The 21837-nt window shown below is 43.9% G+C and overlaps 1 protein-coding gene across 7 annotated transcripts; it reads left to right on the forward strand.

The window, feature by feature from the left end:
* The first annotated feature begins 1646 nt into the window (after positions 1-1646).
* On the forward strand, positions 1647-8973 carry LOC109766686 (TORTIFOLIA1-like protein 1). Of its 7 annotated transcripts, none has more exons than XM_020325466.4 (7): positions 1647-2731; positions 3895-4086; positions 4211-4283; positions 4377-4954; positions 5626-6498; positions 7899-7971; positions 8553-8973. In XM_020325466.4, the coding sequence occupies exons 1-6, from the start codon at positions 1985-1987 to the stop codon at positions 7926-7928; spliced, it is 2493 nt and encodes an 830-aa protein (XP_020181055.1). In that variant the 5' UTR covers positions 1647-1984; the 3' UTR covers positions 7929-7971; positions 8553-8973. The 7 variants fall into 7 exon arrangements, with proteins under 7 accessions (XP_020181055.1, XP_073364455.1, XP_073364456.1 ...); XM_073508354.1 differs by having other exon boundaries at positions 4380-4954; XM_073508355.1 differs by having other exon boundaries at positions 4211-4268.
* The last annotated feature ends 12864 nt before the right edge of the window (positions 8974-21837 follow it).

A 21837-nucleotide genomic window follows, 5' to 3' on the forward strand; every position in this document is an offset into this window, starting at 1 on the left:
ACCCCCGAATCCCGGAACCGGCATGGCCACAGGGCGCCGTGCGGGTCAGCCATCCCCCATCCGGCGCGGCACTGTAGCCAAGTTGACCTCAACGTCACCCACGACAGGCGCCAGTATGACCCGCGGGCGGTGGGCCCCTTTAGCCAGAGAGACGCTCGAAGGCGGCCCGGCCTCCCCTAGTCGGCCGGGGGCGTAGCCGGCTCCCAATAGCCGGCTACCTCCCTCCTTCGAAACATGTGCCTCATTAAGGAGACAAGACGAGGTGAGACTACAGTGAGAGCCCGCAAGGCGGCGGCACTGTAGCCACGCTTACCTCGACAAAGCCCTCGTCATCAGGGGCGAGGCAACAGTAACCAGCCGCCGGCAAGGCCCCCAAGCGGTGGGGCCGGCCTGTCGGCCAAGAGGCCGGCAACCGGCGGGACCCACCAGTCGGCGGGCCCCAATGGCCGACGGAGAAGCCGGCGAACACGGACACTGACGGCTGGGACCCGCGCCTAGCCGAATTACCATTGTACCCCTGGGGGTAGGCCTATATAAATCCCCCGGGACACCCATGCAAAGGGTTGATCTCATAGAGTTTCACACACCACATAGAGAGAAAAGGAGAGCTAGCCTTGCCCTTCTTCTTCCTCTAGCCAGACAGCTCAAGGAGCACTTGTAGCTACTTGTATTGATCTAGTGATCATGCGGAGACCCCGCAGAGCAGGACTAGGGGTGTTATCTCCACGGAGAGCCCCGAACCTGGGTAAGATCCGCCGGCGTGCATGTCTTCGCCTCATCCCGTTTCCAGGCACCGGCGACGTCTTACTGGCTCCCACAATGATAAGCCACCCGTTGGCATATGTCGCACCTACCACCCGACACCATTGAACCCTTGAATCGATCTAAAGCGACCGACAACAAATTTCGTCGTCACGTATGCACGACGAGAAACCCTAACCTCGCCGGAAGACAACATGAATCTACGCCGGAGCTCCATTGACTCCGTACCAACGGAGGATCTCAAGTAGAATCGAAGTTCAGAAGACCTATTCAAAGATGAAGCAAGGAAAAACTCTAACCTAAGTTACTAACTAGAGCCGAGGCACCGGAATCCCCTCCCCGCCATCGGCCGCATGAGCAGCACGCAGGGGGGAGGTGGATCCTCGGGCTCGCTGATGAAGCTTGTAGGGAATGACTGCCCTAGCCACCACAGTTGCAAGGGGAAAGAGAACCCTAACTTGGAGGACCAACTTCACCTGGAGGATCTACCTATCAAAAAATTATTATTCATGGTCTTGTTGAGGCAGGTTCTTTTTCTTGTATTGTCCGAATTTTCTTGTTCGCTTTCGGTCCGCCACCGCTCCATTACCGTACCATATTTGTTTCTGTTATTTGGCTGTATCCCGTATTCGTTTATGCATCATCATTGTGCCCGTACTGATTTTGATTTTGAAAAAAAGTGGAATATGATATGGCATGACCATTATCATTCCAAATCTGGTCCGTTTTCATCCCTGGTTGCGGCAGGCGTGGCGAACAATCTTCAAATCATTCATCATTCAAATTATAAAGAGTCGATTGGTGACAAGATGGGCCCAAGTTATTGACAGCTCCAAATCATTTCCTTCCGGCTTAATATTCCCATGCCGAGTAGGAGTACTAACAAGGTGGCCCACCCACCCTCTTCCACCCTTCTCACCAATCGTCTCGGAAGAATCTTGAACTCGTTCGCTCACTCCTCGTCTTCCCCCACCCCACCACCCATCTCCGCTCCAAAGGCGAGATCCCACCGTCCCATCCCAAAAATCGTCCACAAAACCCAGCCCCAAACCCATCGACCGATTCAAAAGCTCCACGAATCCCACCAAATCCACCCCGAATTCGCCACCGGATGCCTCCAATTGTAACCCAAATCCCACATCCCACCAGTTCAAATCTGAACTAGCAGCCATCCCCATCCCCACTCTTGCATTCCCCAGATTCCCCACGCGAACCCGCCGCAATGGCGACCGCGATCTCCAAATCATCCACCAAATCGCATCCCAGGTCGCCCACCACCGCGCAGCCGCCGAACCCTGCCTCCGCCGCGGCCGCCGCTGGCGCGGCGCCGTCCAAGAGCGCTGCCATGGCGGAGCTCAAGTCGCGCGTGCTCTCCGCGCTCGCCAAGCTCTCTGACCGCGACACGCACCACATCGCCGTCGAGGAACTCGACCGCTTCATCCGGTCGCCGCCGTCCCCGGATGCCGTGCCCATGCTCCTCCACGCGCTGGCGTCCGACACCCAGGGGCTCGCCTCGCCGGCGCGGCGCGAGTCGATACGTCTCCTTGCCACGCTCTGCGCGGCGCACCCTGACGCCGCGGCGCCGCACCTGCAGAAGGTGATGGCGCATCTCTCGCGACGGCTCAAGGACACGGCCTCCGACTCGTCCGTGCGGGACGCGTGCCGCGACGCCGCGGGGCAACTAGCGGCGGTGTACCTCCGGCCGCTTGCTGCTTCAGCAGCTGGTGAGGCGGGAAATGGGACCGTCGCACTGTTCGTGAAGCCGCTCTTCGAGGTCATGGGAGAGCAGAGCAAGACTGTGCAGAGCGGGGCCGCGGCCTGCTTGGCAAAAACAGTGGAGGGGGCAGGCCCTGGACCTGGGGTGTTGGCGATGTTTGGGAAGCTCGGTTCCAGGGTTTTCAAGTTGGTCGGCGGACAGGGTGTGCAGGCCAAGGGGTCACTGCTCAATGTCATCGGAAGCTTAGCTCAGGTATAGGCTGGCTCCCTAATTTCTGTCTTGCTTGCTATATGCTTGATGAATTGAGTCATTGACATAAAATATTCTAGGCGATGAGACTTCATGTTAGACTGCTAGTAGTTGTTATTTTTGTTGGAGATGCCTGCCTGTCTGTAGTGGCTAATCCCGTAATCCTAAAGTCATCCAGACCACCCACATTGGTTTTATGTCTGAAGATGGGAATGTCTTCCTTAGTTACAATCATATTAGTCAGTTTCGGATGTGGCCTCTATATCTCATTGTCAGCTGTTAGGATGGAAATACTAGCCTTATATGCTAATATTTGTGAATTACTGTCAAGCGAATGGACCACTATTTTAGAACGGTGAAGAATCGATATCATGAGTGTGACTTTGGTGGATCTTTGGCATTTATTTCCCGCCACTGGGCATATAAGGCTGTGTTTCTTTTTAAATACTGTTTGGCTCCATGAAGGCATGAACAATCTAAAGTATTATGCAGTTAGGATTAAAGCTTCAAATAGAATCTTAGCTGAACTTCTAGTTGCTTCTGGCAACTCTTCATTCTTGCCATTTTAGCTAGGATTACAATACATTCTTCTTTTACCTGCTCATAGGCATATGGCGTGTATTTTTTTCCTGATATGTTGGATAAGTCGGTGTATTCATTCATGTACCAGCTGAGGCTAATAGAGTAGAAGACTGTTTTTTTGGACCTATTCTATTGCTCATTGGCTATTTGAGCTAAGGAATTTATTGTGTTAGTATCGTTGTGCGCACTTGGGAGTGTAAGACGAATAGTTAAGAGCTTTAGGCCTTTTGTTTGGTGAGGGCTTGACTTCTAGAGATTAATATGTTGGATTATGTTTTTGAGCGTTACTTTGTTACTTTGATTGATATTACCAGGCTCCAATGCGTCATATATGATCTTATGCACCCATGCAAGTGTTCTGCACTCATTTTCTGGCTTCATCCATAAGACTGGAATGCCGAATTGCTTTCGTTGTATAATTAGGAGCTTCATATGGTCTATAATGGAAACTTGCTGCTTACGCAATTGCTAGTCTTTCTGCATATTTCATAAATCACCGTGGTGATAGAATCATAGAAACTATCAGCATGATTACTGACATCCTTGATTGAGTATCTGTTGATGATTGATTTCCTGCCTTTCAGGTTGGAGCGATCAGTCCCCAGAATATGCAACAGACACTGCAAAGTATCCGTGACTGTCTTGAGAACAGTGATTGGGCTACCAGGAAAGCAGCTGCTGACACATTGTGTGTCCTGGCTACCTATTCAGGTCACTTGATAGGTGATGGGGCTGCTCCAACCATAGCTGCTCTTGAGGCTTGCCGTTTTGATAAGGTAATAAATAATCCACCTCACTCTATCGAAAATGTGGGATGTGCTGCTGTTCCATTTGTTTTCAGATGGCCACAAGTCATATCCATAATGATTTGATATGTTGTTCCTGTAAACATAATTCCAGGTAAGGCCTGTCAGAGATAGCGTGATTGATGCTGTGCAGTTGTGGAAGCAATTAACAGGTGAAGATACAAATGGTATCAACCTTTTCTTTTGTTGAACAAGTGCATGGTATTACTAGGGTGTTTACTATATATCTGTATGCTTAATGTTAAACAATTTGCGCGCAGAAGATGGTAAAACTAAGGAAGCAACTGGCAGTGAAACGAAGCTGGATTCACCTAGCAATAATGAGAAAGCAAAGGGCAGTAGCATAGCTGAAAAAGCAGCAGTTCTCTTGAAGAAAAGACCTACACTAACTGACAGGGAACTGAACCCTGATTTTTTTCAAAAGCTTGAGACGAGAACCACAGATGACTTGGCTGTTGAGGTGGTAGTTCCCCGCAAGACTCTACAATCTCATCTACAAAGCGAAGATGATCCAGAGGAAGTAGATGGCGATCCTGTTGGTGCAGCTAATAGCAATGGATCTGCAGATGATGAAGGAAGCCTGACTCAAGTGCGGGCTAGCTCTAGTTTTCAAAGTGTTCGAAATAAATGGGCTGGCCAAAGAGGAAATAGAAACAAAGACGCAAAGGCTAGACCATCTGATGTTGAAGATAGGTGTGAAACCAGTGCAAAAGATTCTGCACCAATGACTATACCAGGAGATGGCCCCTTCATAAATAATAAAACAAACTGGTTAGTCATACAGAAGCAGTTATCACAGTTGGAGAGACAGCAAACAAGTCTCATGAACATGTTGCAGGTTAGTTTTGTTCAGGTTTATTCCATCCTGATTTTTTTAGCATAGGAAGTTCTGAATTTTGATTCGTTCTTTTACTTCTAACTGTACAGTCATAAAATATCACACCTTTTTAATTTCCAGATTGATGGTAGGAAAAATACATTCCGAGTATGTAACATTTGAATCTCTCTGCAATTGTGTATGTGAAAGGAAAATTATAAATCTATTGTCCTATGGCATGTTTGTCTTTGTGTGGTGCTGCTGCCAATCTTTGTGTGCTATGATCTTACATAGTAATACAAATGAACCGGGCTTATATTGTTTAGTTATTTAGAAATAATCTTCTATACTTGTTGGATGTAAAACCGACTGCATTTACAGTCATTTCGGATCAAAATTAAAAAAAGTGCTAGGCGTTACTTGTGTGTTTTGCCACCGCCTTGCGTTTTTCTGACCAAAGCGCATGCTTAAGTGCAATTTTGCGCACATTAAGTGCTAGGTATTTCGCTATCGCCTAGAGCCTAGGCGAGCCTTTTTTAACTATGTTTTGCTTGGTGATTGACTAATCGTTTGTTACTTATCCAAATGATACCACATATCATTATGATGTCCTACTTATGAGGAGAGATTTTAAGTTTATTAGACATCTTTTGGAAAGCTACCTAATATCATTTGTGTTTTGCGCATTTCAGGATTTCATGGGAGGATCTCATGACAGCATGGTTACTCTCGAAAACAGAGTACGTGGTCTTGAGAGGGTTGTCGAGGAAATGGCTAGGGATATATCATTGTCATCAGGCAGGAGAGGTGGTGGTTCAACCCTGGGCTTTGATTCATCTCCTGGCAGATCATCTGCGAAATACAATGGGTTTCATGAGTATTCTAATTCGAAATTTGGTAGGGGTGGCGATGGAAGGATAGGATTCGCCGATAGGTATTTTTCTGCAGATGGCATGGCTTCTGGTGTAAGAAGCCCATCCTGGAGACCAGATTCTGAGCAATGGGATTCATACGCTTATTCTGGATCACGAAGCGGAATGAATTCCAGGAGAGGATTAGATTCTTTTTCATCTGACACCAGGGTACCCAGAAATGGTAATGATCAAGCGGGTCCGAGGCGAGGATGGGACAAAGGACAGGGGCCATTTAGGTTTGGGGAGGGTCCTTCTGCTCGAAGTGCATGGAGGGCCTCGAAAGATGAGGCGACACTGGAAGCTATTAGAGTAGCTGGTGAAGATAATGGAAGTTCAAGGGCTGCTGCAAGAGTTGCAATTCCTGAGCTTGATGGTGAGGCTTTGAATGATGACAGTCAAGGGGATGGAAGAGGTCCACTTTGGGAATCCTGGACTCGCGCGATGGATGCTATTCATGTTGGTGACATGGATTCGGCTTATGCTGAGGTTCTTTCAACTGGAGATGCTGAGCTACTTGTAAAGTTAATGGAGCAAACTGGACCAGTCGTCGATCAACTGTCGAACGAGGTTTCAAATGAGGTTCTACATGCTGTTGGACAATTCCTTGTAGAAGAAAGCTTCTATGATATAGCTTTGAGTTGGCTTCAGCAGGTAAACTACTATTTTCCATTTTAAGAGCAAAATTATTCTATCTGAAATGCTGGGGATGTTTGTAGACTTAGTGACAACTATACCAGGGAAATGTCAAAGTTGTTTTCCTTTTCACGCCAAAACTGGTGCTGAACTATAAAAAGAAAAATCAAGTGCTATTTCATGTTATGACTCGGCACACCACTCTAAAGAGTGCATTTCAGTGTGCATGTGTTTAAGCATTTTTAAACAGTTGCATATTGTTCTTTACTGAAAATTGCATATTGTTCTAGTATCGTGTGCACAACTATCCGTTCCTTTTGGTGAGATAACATACCATGAACATTTCAAATTAGTTTAGGAAATTTGGATGTGGCAATATGATGCTGTCCTGATGTTAGTGGGGATGGAGCTGAAGATACTGACGGTTTCCTGAATTCACAGTTCTGCCTAGTATATTTTCCAATATTTGGGCATTGTGCTTTTATAATAGTTGTGGATATTGCTTTCGTTTTGGGCAATATATGTCGCGCACAAGGCCCCGCCTATATGGTGAACAAATGCATAAATCCAATTCCAGCCATTTGGTCTCATCATTGTGGCCGAGATGCAAGTGGGACCAAACTGCACCCCACATCTGCCTTTGGGCAAATGAGCCATGTATAATATTCCAAAAACCTCATCGCATGGAATTTGTGCATTTGTTCACCAAGTAGGCCTTGTTCACCTGGTATGTTGCTTTTGTTAAGTGTGCATGGTATTCATGGAGCAGTGAATACGATTTGGTATTGGTGAATGGTTAAATGTTTCCAAGTTGTCCAGGAATGAGGAATATATTTGAGTAGGGAAGTTAGACGATCAATCAATAGCGTCTAACTATCAACCAGTGTTCTAAAAAGCGCTTGGCGCTGGGCAGCCATAATGATGACACCTAAATCAGTCTAGGTGGGCTAAGCGGGCAAGGGTTTTGCCTTGTAGAACTTGCACCTACAACCCGTAAAAAAGGCATCTACCATGAGTTTAACCGTCAATAACTATGTACTCCCACCGTCCCAGTTTATGTGGCACTCACACGATTCGAGGTTAAAGTTTGACCAATAATTTGACCAATGGAACATTGGTTATGCACTAGAAAAATCATACCCATTGAAATTCATATCCAGAAAAAGTTTCAACGGTATACTTTTTAACACATGACTCGTGTATTACTGATCACATTTTTTTGAGTGGTTATAATTGATCACATTGATAGTCAAAGTTAAACCACGAAATATGAGGGCGCTGTAAATAGGGAAGAGGTAGTAATTAGCTACGCAACTAAGTTAGAGGAATCATTTTTAACATATTCTTGGTAGAAAATCATTAGATAGAGAACAGAAGTGCAACTGATTGACAAGTGGTCCTTTTGCCTTCTCAAACAGACTCCTGGCTTTTCATTTGGTCTAGAATGAAAGCCATTCATTTTGACTGGATTGCTACAAGGAAGATCGTGAAGTACGTGAATGATAGCTATGCTTTCTTCAGTGATCAAATGAGTTTCATTTGTTAAATTGTACTCCCTCCGTTCAGAATTATAAGATGTTCTAACTTTTTCTGAATCGGATGTATATAGACGCGTTTTAGTGTGTTTGTTCACTCATTTCAGTCATATGTAGTCCATATTAAAATATCCAAGGCGTCTTATAATTCGGAAGGGAGGTCATAGTTTTGTTTTGTTTGCTGGACAGTACAGATAACATTTAATATGTCGTGGAACTAATAGAGATGCAGTTATTTCTATTTACTTGTGAAGCCAATGCAGTACCATAACTTATGTTCTGTTCAGGCATAGCTACTGCTGCCAGATGGTGGTATAGAAACTATAATTGTGATTATATATTATTTTCTTTTTTACTAAACGGTAGGCAGCATGTTGGTCAAACAAAAGTTTTCTTGGAAGAGATGTTATTAGACTGGTATGATTGGTTGTGTACTCAGAAGTCGGGAATCTTACGGTTTTAACATTTGAGTTGAATACTTGAATGCATTGCCTGAGCAACTTGTGTAAATCATGATTGTCCTGGTTGTTGATGCAGTTGACTGATCTGGTGATGGAAAATGGATCCGACTATCTTGGAATCCCTCGAGATGCAAAGAATGACCTCTTATTCGGACTTCACGAAGCTACTGCCATCGAGCTGCCTGATGATTGGGAGGGGGCGACACCAGTTCAGATAATGAAGCAGCTAGCCTCATCGTGGCGCATCGATCTGCAGCAGCTTATTAATTAGGGCCATTGGTTGACGTGAGTAAATTTCATTTGTTCATTATTGCTGGTCTTTTTGTTTGCTTTGTTGCTATTTACGAGTATAATGATTAGATATGACAGAAAGGGAGCGGAGTGGAACTGTGTGTTGGTGTTGGGTGATATATGATGTTTGATATTGGTTTCCCTGCGTCCTCCCCTATACTGATAATTTGAGAAATCATTTTTTTGGGTCTTCTACCCGTGAGGCATCTCAGCGGTTGCAAGCTCCTCAACGATGCAGTTTATGTTTTTCTGAAGAATTTTGCTATCAGTTTGTTTCCTATTTTTCCTGAAGCAAGACGATGCACTCAACCAGGTCCTTCCTGATGCTCCATTCCAAAGCCTCATTTGCAATACCAGCTTTGGAGAGTGTTAGGATGATACATCCTCCATAGTCGCAGCACTCCTTCAGTTTCTCACGGGTCACGGCTTCATCCTGACAAGAGCTGAGAAACCAGGGTCCCTTGCTCGCTCTGATGCAAATGCTTGTTCTGGGCCGCGAATGTAATGCACATGGATGCGAGCAACTTAGCACGAGCCAGCCAAGTATCCGTCCCGGTTCGAGAATGCTTAGAGCAACTCCAAGGCGCGGACCCAGACTGTCCGTGTGTGTCCGTTTGGGTTTGGATTGAAACAAACTGTCCGTGTGTGTCCGTTTGGGTTTGATCGAAACGGACACAAAAGTAGTCCCAACGCGGCGACTCAAACGAATGGGTTTGATCGAAACGGATATAAAAGTAGTCCCAACGCGGTGACTCAAACGAATGAACGTTTGCTTTTTGTCCGTGCGTGACTCATTTCAGGTCCAAATCTAGGCCGTGTTTGCGTCGGCGTGGACGCTCGCCCTTGTTCTCCCCCCGGCCTGCAAGTCGGTGGCACATTGGCTATTCCCTCTTCCTTCAATCAACAGTCAGCACACCCGGCAGCCCCACCCGCCGCCCAGTTCCCGTGCTCAGGCCAGCCGTCCGCAGCCACATACCTCCCCAGCAGCACACCACCTCTCGACGGCCACATACTCCAGCGTATGGTAGACCGTTTTCACCGCCGCCACACCCCGACATCGACGCCCCCCCTCACTTGCAGCACTCAAGCATGGCAACCTCGCTCTGGACTCCGCCACACTCGTCGGACGCCTACAGGCCTGCTACCTGTCCGGCCGGCTTCTTCGATGACGCCCGCAAACTGTTTGACGGTTTGCCCGCAACATACAAATGGACTCCGATGATTGAGTACTTTTTCCATAGTTTCATTTACGATTCAGATGACTCTTCTGAGGTGCTCGTGCCAAAAGGAAAACCAGCTCCGAACAATGGTTTTATTCAAAGTTTCTCATACACCTTAAATTTGTCTTTATTGGCATAAGTTCCTCAGATGTCCGAACACCACAAAATTCTGCATGCACCTGGCACACATGAGCATCTTAGATGCCTTAATATTTCAATTTTTTTGAATTTACTGTTTATGTCAATGTGTATATGAGCCTGGTTGCAGAATAACCGCACTCCTATTTCTGCCGCTTCTGTCATTGGAACTCAGAGACCTGAATCCTATTTGGCGCTTACGACGCCATCAGTAACTGGCGCCCACGCACAAGATCTCGTCGAATAACTGGGCCGAGCTAATCGGGGGTCTTTCATCACCGGTTTTGGGAATAGGTTTCCCTTAGATTATTTCGGGGCTCGTTTTCTCTTCTTTTGTTTCTCTTCAGTTTTTTTTCTCCTTTTCCTTTTTTATCTTTTTCTATTTCTCCTTTTTCTTTTCAGGTTATCTTGTTTTTATTTTTCATGAACTTCTTTTTTCATGTTCATGAACTTTTTTGAAAATTACAAACAATTTTCAAATTCATGATCTTTTTTTTAATTTCGTGAATATTTTACAATTTTGAAAACTTTTTTCAAATCCGCAAACTTATTTCAAGTCCATGATCTTTTTTCAAAATTTCAAAAATTTTAAGTTTGTGAACTAACTTTGAATTTATGTTTTTTTAAATTATGTACATTTTTCAAATTCGTGTACTTTGTCCAAATCCACAAATGTTTTCCCAAATTTGTAAACTTTTTTCAAAGGCATGTTTTATTTCAAACCCATAAACTATTTTCAAATTCATTATTTTTTTGAATCCGCAAACTTTTTTGGACTTGAATTTTTTTTGAAAATCATGAACTTTTTTTTCAGCTCCAAGATTTTTTCAAAAGTCAACTGGTCAACAGTAATCCTACAGCCTCAACAAACTCAAGAGATTTTAACGGGTGGAAAACAAACTCTGTTCATTTTTTTAATGTCAGCGCTTCGGTGGGTGCGTTGGAGGAACTGGACGCTTGACATTTTTGTACAAAAACAAAAGGTCATCTAAGTGCTCAACCTGGCGCTCATTGGAAAGGCGGATTCCTACACCATGTGGAACCTGGGTGCCTCTATCCCATTTGACCCAGACTGAGAGCATCTAGTACAATAGATGATGTAAAATACATCATCAAATTATGCTTTAAGTAAAATTTACATCATAAAAAATACCTTTTTATATCATCAAAAACATTTAACTCAAACAGATAATGTAAAAATAGGTGTTGCAATGCATCACGGTTGTCTTGTGGGTGCCATATTTTACACCATCTATTGGATCACTTGATGAAAAAATAGCACTTGGTGATGCACATTTTGCTCTAGTAGTGTGGTCCCCTGGTGATGTAAAATTTTCTCAAGAGCATCAAGTGATGTAAATTTGCATCACTTGGTGGCTTATTTTACATCACACCCTATTCTCGAGCAAAAATATTTGCATCTACGTCATCTATTGAAGCAACGATTTTTCCCTCTCTTGTAGAGATGCCTTGGAAGCATAATTATGTGCGTGTATGGAGGGGTTATCATCTGCCTTAATGACACCGAGCTTCCTGTCAAAGTGGAGGTGGATTCTCTGGAATTGATCAAGCATGTGCAGTCCATTGACAACAATAGATCAATATATGCTTATCTAGTCAAAGATATTGAGCATATGATGAGCATCCGTGAGACTAGTATTACTCATATTCTTAGACCCGAGAATAAAGTTAGTAATTATTTAGCTATTATCACTAGAGAGGAAGGGAGAACTATGACGTGGTTAGGCTCTGGTCGTACTAGAGCTTTGGAACATGCATCTTCTGATTGTAATCCTGTCGCAGGTTGAGTAATACAAGTTTCAATTCGCAAAAAAAAACATTTTCTCCTCTCATGATGTAAAAAGTGGTCCCGACCTATTTTACACCATCTCCTTCCTTTGGCTCGTCTCTTTCCTTTCCTTACTTTGTTTTGTACCTAGTGTTCGCTGAGTGCGTTCTCCTCTTTGGTCCTTTGGTTCTTTTTGTACTCTCCTTTTCCTAGTGGGTCGATGAAATTTGGCTGCTCCCGCTAACATTCAAAAAGAAGTTCCACAATCTTACCCGCGAGAGGTGGTATGTGGGTTATGTAGCTGATCACAATTCAAGATATGCAGTAATGGCCGGCCCACATTACATCGACATGCATGGTTAGTAGTTGTTCTCACTGGCCAACATTGTTTAGGGCATCTCTAGTACTTCCCTGAGCTTAACTTTCTAAACGAGCGCTCAAACCATAACTTCTCAAATTCGAGGAGTTAAAAATTGTGCACCTAATGTTTCCCTAACACTGAACTTCCTTTTTTGTGGCTAATTTTTGCATCCTTTTGCATATTACTCCATTAGTACTACATTTACACATTGTAGGATCGAAAGTAGGTCTAGAGGGGGGGGGGAGGGTGTGATTAGACTACTTGACCAAATAAAAATTTAGCCTTTTCCCAATTTTAGTTGTGGGCAGATTTTAGCAACTTACCACAAGTCAAGCAATCAACCTACACATGCAATTCTAAGAGTGTAGAAGCGGAAAGTAAAACATTGCATATGAAGGTAAAGGGAAGGGTTTGGAGAGTGCAAACGCAATGATGACACGGAGATTTTTGGCGTGGTTCCGATAGGTGGTGCTATCGTACATCCATGTTGATGGAGACTTCAACCCATGAAGGGTAACGGTTGCGCGAGTCCACGAAGGGCTCCACCCACGAAGGGTTCACGAAGAAACAGCCTTGTCTATCCCACCATGGCCATCGCCCACGAAGGACTAGCCTCACTCGGATAGATCTTCACGAAGTAGGCGATCTCCTTGCCCTTACAAACTTCTTGGTTCAACTCCACAATCTTGTCGGAGGCTCCCAAGCGACACCTAACCAATCTAGGAGACACCACTCTCCAAAGGTAATAGATGTTGTGTTGATGATGAACTCCTTGCTCTTGTGCTTCAAATGATAGTCTCCCCAACACTCAACTCTCTCTCCCAGATTCGGATATGGTGGAAAGATGATTTGAGTGGAAAGCAACTTGGGAAAGGCTAGAAATCAAGATTCTTGTGGTAGGATTGGTATATCTTGATCTCAACACATGAGTAGGTGGTTCTCTCTCAGAAAATGTATGCTGGAAGTGTAGGCACGTTCTGATGGCTCTCTCACATATGGAGAAGCGGGTGGAGGGGTATATATAGCCTCCACACAAAATCCAACCGTTACACACATTTGACCCAACTCGGTCAGACCGAATAGATGAACTCGGTGAGACCGATTTATTTCAAAATGTGAACGTTAGGAATCTCGGTGGGACCGACTGGAACAACTCGGTGGGACCAATGTGCTAGGGCTTAGGGCAAACATAAACTCGGTGGCACCAATTGCATCAACTCGGTGAGACCGAAGTGAAGCAATAAGGCAACTGAGAAAATGTCAAGCCAACTCGGTGTGATCGATTGCTATTTCGGTGAGACCGAAATAGTTGCAACAGGCAACAGAGACTTGGCAAGGCCAACTCGGTGAGACCGAGATCTGTATCGGTGTGACCGAACTGTTTAGAGTTTCTGGCAGTGGCTATGTCATATGAACTCGGTGGCGCCGGGTGGGAAATGTTGGTGGGGCCGAGTTGGAGTTTAGGGTGTTGACATATTTGGAATGAGAAAGTGGTTGAGGGATTTGGAGCAATATCACTAAGCATTTGAGCAAGCAAGCCATTAAGCAACGCCTCATCCCCTTTTAATAGTATTGGCTTCCTATAGACTCAATGTGATCTTGGATCACTAAAAATGAAATGAAGAGTCTTGAGCTTTTGCCAATGTGTCCTTAGCCTTTTGAGGGGTCCACATCTCTAGTCCATGCCATGCCATTCATTGAACTTTCTGAAATATTAAACTTGAATGGATATTAGTTCAGTGAGCTATATGTTGTTATGAATTACCAAAACCACCCGGGGATTAGTTGCACTTTCAATCTCTCCCTTTTTGGTAATTGATGACAACATATAGATCAAAGCTTCGACAAATGATAAAATGAATAAAATACATCGTCGCTTTGAGAAGTATGTGATAAGCAAGGCCCCCCCTAAATTTGTGCATTATTTAAAATTTGAGTTTGAATGCAAATGCACAATCGATTAGGATCATGGGTCACTCTTTCATGTCACATACATCTTGGTGGAGCGCACAAAATGAAAAGAGTTAAATAACATGCACTCATCACCAAAGGTACAAGTGATTGATCATACACAAGCATTCATAGATATAATCATGCAAGCACACATTAAGCGTAGTATGGTCAAACACATGATCACACAAAGTATCTCACGAGCATAACACATAAGTAGCATGAGTAGCAACAACCAAACCAAAGTAAAGTAGCAAGGCAAATAAAACCAACAAAAGCAAAAGAGACACACACACACTCTCTCTCTTGAAGCCTATGATCTATACACTTTCTCCTCCTTTGGCAACAAGTTACCAAAAAGTTTGAAAACGTATAGTGCTATACGACACTCTAGGCACGGTCTCCGGGAGCTCCCGAAGGGGTCCTCTGGCTTGTATCTCCGGTGCGCGTAGACGGCGTGGAGAGGAGTCCATCTGCGAATGCTTCAGCTGATGTCTGGGGAGCTGGTGGAGTAGATACTGGAGGAGCAACTGTGGTTGTGGTAGCAGGAGCAGAATGAGCAGGCCTCAAATCTGCAACTGGCTCAGTAGCAGACCTCTGTGCCCTAGGCACTGACTAGAACCTGTCTGTAGTTGGTCTGTCATCATTGTCCTTAGCATCATCCCTCGACTTCTCAACTATGGTCTGAATCTCTGTGACCTTCACATCAAGGTTGTACATTTTGCTCTCAATAATGTTGGGAAACATAGCATGCAATTTCAAAAAATTTCCTACGCTCACGCAAGATCTATCTAGGAGATGCATAGCGACGAGAAGGGGAGAGTGTGTCCACATACCCTCGTAGACTGAAAGCGGAAGCGTTTGACAACGCAGTTGATGTAGTCGAACTTCTCTCGTTCTGACCGATCAAGTACCGAAAGTACGAAACCTCCGAGTTCTGCACACGTTCAGCTCGATGACGTCCCTCGAACTCTTGATCTAGCAAAGTGTCGAGGGAGAGTTTCGTCAGCATGATGGCATGGTGACGGTGATGGTGAAGTGATCCGGGCAGGGCTTCGCCTAAGCACTACGTGAATATGATCGGAGGCGTAAACTGTGGAGGGGGGCGCCGCACACGGCTAACAATTGTTGGTGTCTGTTCTAGCGGTGCCCCCCCATATATATAGGTTGGAGGGGAGGAGAGGCAGCCAAGGGGGTGCCCCAAGTAGGAGGAATCCTACTTGGGCGCCTCCCCAATCCGGCCTCCCCCCTTCCATAAGTTCCGGAGGGGGAAGGAAGGAGGGGGGAGAGGGAAGGGAGGGGGAGGCCGAATCCCTCCCCTTCCTCCTCTCTTCCCCTCTTCTGTCCCCCTCTTGGCCCATTAGGCCCATATAGTTGCCCGGGGGGGGGGGGGGGTGCCCGGAACCCCTTCTGGTGACCCGATATGTACCCGGTACCCCCAGAACACTTCCGGTATCCGAATATCATTGTCCTATATATGAATCTTTACCTCTCGACCATTTCGAGACTCCTCATCATGTCCACGATCTCATCCGGGACTACGAACAACATTCGGTCACCAAATCACATAACTCATATAATACAAAATCGTCATCGAACGTTAAGCGTGCGGACCCTACGGGTTCGAGAACTATGTAGACATGACCGAGACACCTCTCCGGTCAATAACCAATAGCGGAACCTGGATGCTCATATTGGCTCCTACATATTCTACGAAGATCTTTATCGGTCGAACCGTTATGACAACATACGTTATTCCCTTTGTCCATCGGTATGTTACTTGCCCGAGATTCGATCGTTGGTATCTTCATACCTAGTTCAATCTCGTTATCGGCAAGTCTCTTTACTCGTTCCATAATACATCACCCTGTAACTAACTCATTAGTCACTTTGCTTGCAAGGCTTCTTATGATGTGCATTACCGAGAGGGCCCAGAGATACCTCTGCGATACTCGGAGTGACAAATCCTAATCTCGATCTATGCCAACCCAACAAACACCTTCGGAGATACCTGTAGAGCATCTTTATAATCACCCAATTACGTTGTGACGTTTGATAGCACACAAGGCATTCCTCCAGTATCCGGGAGTTGCATAATCTCATAGTCGAAGGAATATGTATTTGACATGAAGAAAGCAATAGCAATAAAACTGGACAATCAATATGCTAAGCTAACGGATGGGTCTTGTCCATCCCATCATTCTCATAATGATGATCCCGTTCATCAAATGACAACACATGTCTATGGTTAGGAAACTTAACCATCTTTGATAAACGAGATAGTCTAGAAGAGGCTTACTAGGGACACGATGTTTTGTCTATGTATCCACACATGTATCAAGTTTCCGGTTAATACAATTCTAGCATGAATAATAAACATTTATCATGATATAAGGAAATATAAAATAACAACTTTATTATTGCCTCCAGGGCATATTTCCTTCAGTCTCCCACTTGCACTAGAACCAATAGTTCACATCTTTATGTGATTAACACCCATAGTTCACATCGCCATGTGACCAACACCCAAAGGGTTTACTAGAGTCAATAACCTAGTTCACATCGCTATGTGATTAACACCCAAAGAGTACTAAGGTGTGATCATGTTTTGCTTGTGAGAGAAGTTTAGTCAACGGGTCTGCCACATTCAGATCTGTATGTATTTTGCAAATTTCTATGTCCACAATGCTCTGCATGGAGCTAGTCTAGCTAATTGCTCCCACGTTCAATACGTATCTAGATTGATACTTAGAGTCATCTAGATCAGTGTCAAAACTTGCATCGACGTAACTCTTTACGACAAACTTTTTATCACCTCCATAACCGAGAAACATTTCCTTAGTCCTCTTTAAGGTAACTAAGGATAATTTTGACCGCTGTCCAGTGATCTAGTACCGGATCACTATTGTACCCCCTTGCCAAACTCATCGAAAGGTACACAACAGGTTTGGTACACAACATGGCATACTTTATAGAACCTATGGCTGAGGCATAGGGAATGACTTTCATTCTCTCTCTATCTTCCGTCGTGGTCGGGTTTTGAGTCTTTACTCAACTTCACACCTTACAATACACGCAATAACTCCTTCTTTAACTGATCCATTTGGAACTCCTTCAAAATCTTGTCAAGGTATGTACTCATTGAAAGTCTTATCAAGCGTCTTGATCTATCTCTATAGATCTTGATGCCCAATATGTAAGCAGCTTCACCGAGGTTTTTCATTGAAAAATTCTTATTCAAATATCCTTTTATGCTATCCAGAAATTCTACATCATTTCCAATCAACAATATGTCATCCACATATTATATCAGAAATGCTACAGAGCTCCCACTCACTTTCTTATAAATACAGGCTTCACCATAAGTCTGTATAAAACCATACGCTTTGATCATTTTATCAAAGCGTATATTCCAACTCCGAGATGCTTGCACTAGTCCATAGATGGATCACTGGAGTTTGCACACTTTGTTAGCACCTATAGGATCGACAAAATCTTTTTGGTTGCATCATATACAACTCTTCTTTAAGAAATCCATTAAGGAATGCAGTTTTGACATCCATTTGCCAGATTTCATAAAATGCGACAATTGCTAACATGATTCAGACAGACTTAAGCATCGCTACGAGTGAGAAAATCTCATCGTAGTCAACACCTTGAACTTGTCGGAAAACCGTTTGTGACAAGTCGAGCTTTGTAGATAGTAACACTACCATCAGTGTCCGTCTTCCTCTTGAAGATCCATTTATTCTTAATGGCTTGCCGATCATTGGGCAAGTCCACCAAAGTCCACACTTTGTTCTCATACATGGATCATATCTCAGATTTCATGGCCTCAAGCCATCTGTCGGAATCTGGGCTCATCATAACTTCTTCATAGTTCGTAGGTTCATCATGGTCTAGTAACACAACTTCCAAAACAGGATTACTGTACCACTCTGGTGCGGAACGTGCTCTGGTTGACCTACGAGGTTCGGTAGTAACTTGATCCGAAGTTTCATGATCATCATCATTAGCTTCCTCTCTAGTTGGTGTAGGCATCACGAGAACGGTTTTCTGTGATGAGCTACTTTCCAATTCGAGAGAAGGTACAATTACCTCATCAGGTTCTACTTTCCTCCCACTCACTTCTTTCGCAAGAAACTCCTTCTCTAGAAAGGATCCATTCTTAGCAACAAAGATCTTGCCTTCGGATCTGTGGTAGAAGGTGTACCCAACAGTTTCTTTTGGGTATCCTATGAAGAAGCACTTCTCAGATTTGGTTTCGTGCTTATTAGGCTGAAGCTTTTTCACATAAGCATCGCAACCCCAAACTTTAAGAAACGACAACTTAGGTTTCTTGCCAAACCATAGTTCATATGGTGTCACCTCAACGGATTTAGATGGTGCCCTATTTAATGTGAATGCAGTTGTCTCTAATGCATAACCCCAAAATTATAGTGGTAAATCGGTAAGAGACATCATAGATCGCACCATATCTAATAAAGTACGGTTACGGCATTCGGGCACACCATTACGCTGTGGTGTTCCAGGTGGCGTAAGTTGTGAAACTATTCCACATTGTTTTAAATGAATGCCAAAACTCGTAACTCAAATATTCACCTCCGCGATCAGATCGTAGAAACTTTATTTTCTTCTTACGATACTTCACTTTGTAATTCCTTGAACTTTTCAAATGTTTCAGACTTGTGTTTCATTAAGTAGATATACCCATATCTGCTCAACTCATCTATGAAGGTCAGAAAATAACGATACCCGCCGCGAGCTTCAACACTCATCGTACCGCAGACATCGGTATGTATTATTTCCAATAAGTCATTAGCTCGCTCCATTGTTTTGGAGAATGGAGTTTTAGTCAGCTTGCCAATGAGGCATGGTTCGCAAGTATCAAATGATTCATAATCAAGTGATTCCAAAAGCCCATCTGCATGGAGTTGCTTCATGCGGTTTACACCAATATGACTTAAACGACAATGCTACAAATATGTTGCACTATCATTATCAACTTTGCATCTTTTGGCATCAATATTATGAATATGTGTATCACTAAAATCGAGATTCAATAAACCATTTACATTGGGTGTATGACCATAGAAGGTTTTATTCATGTAAACAGAACAAAAATTATTCTCTGATTTAAATGAATAACCGTAGTGCAATAAACATGATCCAATCATATTCCTGCTCAACGCAAACACCAAATACCATTTATTTAGGTTCAGCACTAATCCCGAAGGTAGAGAGAGTGTGCGATGGTGATCTTATCAACCTTGGAATCACTTCCAACACACATCGTTACCTCACCCTTAACTAGTCTCTGTTCATTTTGTAACTCCTGTTTTGAGTTACTAATCTTAGCAACTGAACCGGTATCAAATACCTTGGGGTTACTATGAACACTAGTAAAGTACACATCAATAACATGTATATCAAATATACCTTTGTTCACTTTGCCATCCTTCTTATCCGCCAAGTATTTGGGGTAGTTCCGCTTCCAGTGACCATTCCCTTTGCAGTAGAAACACTCAGTTTCAGGCTTAGGCCTAGCTTTGGGCTTCTTCACGGGAATGGAAACTTGCTTGTCATTCTTCTTGAAGTTCCCTTTCTTTTCCTTTGCCCTTTTTCTTGAAACTACTGGTCTTGTTAACAATCAACACTTGATGCTATTTCTTGATTTCTACCTTCGCTGATTTCAGCATCGCGAAGAGCTTGGGAATCATTTTCGTCATCCCTTGCATATTATAGTTCATCACGAAGTTCTAGTAACTTGGTGATAGTGACTAGAGAACTCTATCAATCACTATCTTATCTGGAAGATTAACTCCCACTTGATTCAAGCGATTATAGTACCCAGACATTTTGGGAACATGCTCACTAGCTGAGCTATTCTCCTCCATCTTGTAGGCAAAGTACTTGTGAGAGGTCTCATACCTCTTAACACGGGCATGAGTCTGAAATATCATTTTTAGCTCTTGGAACATCTCATATGCTCCATGGCGTTCAAAACATTTTTGAAGTCCTGGTTCAAAGCCGTAAAGCATGGTGCACTAAACTATCAAGTAGTCATCATACCGAGCTTGTCAAACATTCATAACGTCTGCATATGCTCCTGCAATAGGTCTGTCACCTAGCGGTGCATCAAGGACATAATTCTTCTGTGCAACAATGAGGATAATCCTCAGATCACGGACCCAGTCCACATCATTTCTACTGTCATCTTTCAACCTAGTTTTCTCTAGGAACATATCAAAAATAAAACAGGGGAGCTATACGCGAGCTATTGATCTACTACATAGATATGCAAATACTATTAGGACTAAGTTCATGATAAATTAAGTTCAATTAATCAAATTACTTAAGAACTCCCTCTTAGATTGACATCCCTCAAGTCATCTAAATGATACGTGATCCAAATCAACTAAACCATGTCCGATCATCACGTGAGATGGAGTAGTCAACAATGGTGAACATCTCTATGTTGATCATATCTACTATATGATTCACGTCCGACCTTTCGGTCTCCAGTGTTCTGAGGCCATGTCTGTACATGCCAGGCTCGTCAAGTTTAACCCGAGTATTCCGCATGTGCAAAACTGTCTTGCACCCGTTGTATGTGGACGTAGAGCTTATCACACCCGATCATCACGTGGTGTCTCAGCACGACAAACTATTGTAACGGTGCATACTCAGGGAGAACACCTATACCTTGAAATTTTAGTAAGGGATCATCTTATAATGCTACCGTCGTACTAAGAAAAATAAGATGCATAAAAGATAAACATCACATGCAATCAAAATATGTGACATGATATGGCCATCATCATCTTGTGCCTTTGATCTCCATCTCCAAAGCACCGTCATGATCTCCATCATCACCGGCTTGACACCTTGATCTCCATCGTAGCGTTGTGGTCGTCTCGCCAACTATTGCCTCTACAACTATCGCTAACGCATAGTGATAAAGTAAAGCAATTACATGGCGTTTGCATTTCATACAATAAAGAGACAACCATAAGGCTCCTGCCAGTTGCTAGTGACTTTTACAAAACATGATCATCTCATACAATAACGTATATCACATCATGTCTTGACCATATCACATCACAACATGCCCTGCAAAAACAAGTTAGACGTCCTCTACTTTGTTGTTGCAAGTTTTACGTGCCTGCTACGGGCTTCTAGCAAGAACCGTTCTTACCTACGCATCAAAACCACAACGGTGATTTATCAAATTTGCTGTTTTAACCTTCAACAAGGACCGCCCGTAGTCAAATTCGATTCAACTAAAGTTGGAGAAACAGACACCCGCCAGCCACCTTTATGCAAAACTAGTTGCATGTCTGTCGGTGGAACCGGTCTCATGAACGTGGTCATGTAAGGTTGGTCCAGGCCGCTTCATCCAACAATACCGCCGAATCAAAATAAGACATTGGTGGTAAGCAGTATGACAATCACCGCCCACAACTCTTTGTGTTCTACTCGTGCATATCATCTACGCATAGACCTGGCTCGGATGCCACTGTTGGAAAACATAGCATGCAATTTCAAAAAAATTCCTATGCTCACGCAAGATCTATCTAGGAGATTCATAGCAACGAGAAGGGGAGAGTGT

Source organism: Aegilops tauschii, chromosome 2 (genome assembly GCF_002575655.3).
Source record: "Aegilops tauschii subsp. strangulata cultivar AL8/78 chromosome 2, Aet v6.0, whole genome shotgun sequence".
NCBI lineage: Eukaryota > Viridiplantae > Streptophyta > Magnoliopsida > Poales > Poaceae > Aegilops > Aegilops tauschii.

Bases quoted from the DNA above. Each gene is read 5' to 3' on its own strand.
- LOC109766686 (XM_020325461.4), top strand. From the start codon at position 1,985: ATGGCGACCGCGATCTCCAAATCATCCACCAAATCGCATCCCAGGTCG. The intron at 2,732-3,894 runs GTATAGGCTGGC...CCTGCCTTTCAG, and splicing joins TCATCGGAAGCTTAGCTCAG to GTTGGAGCGATCAGTCCCCA. The intron at 4,955-5,625 runs GTTAGTTTTGTT...TGCGCATTTCAG, and splicing joins GTCTCATGAACATGTTGCAG to GATTTCATGGGAGGATCTCA.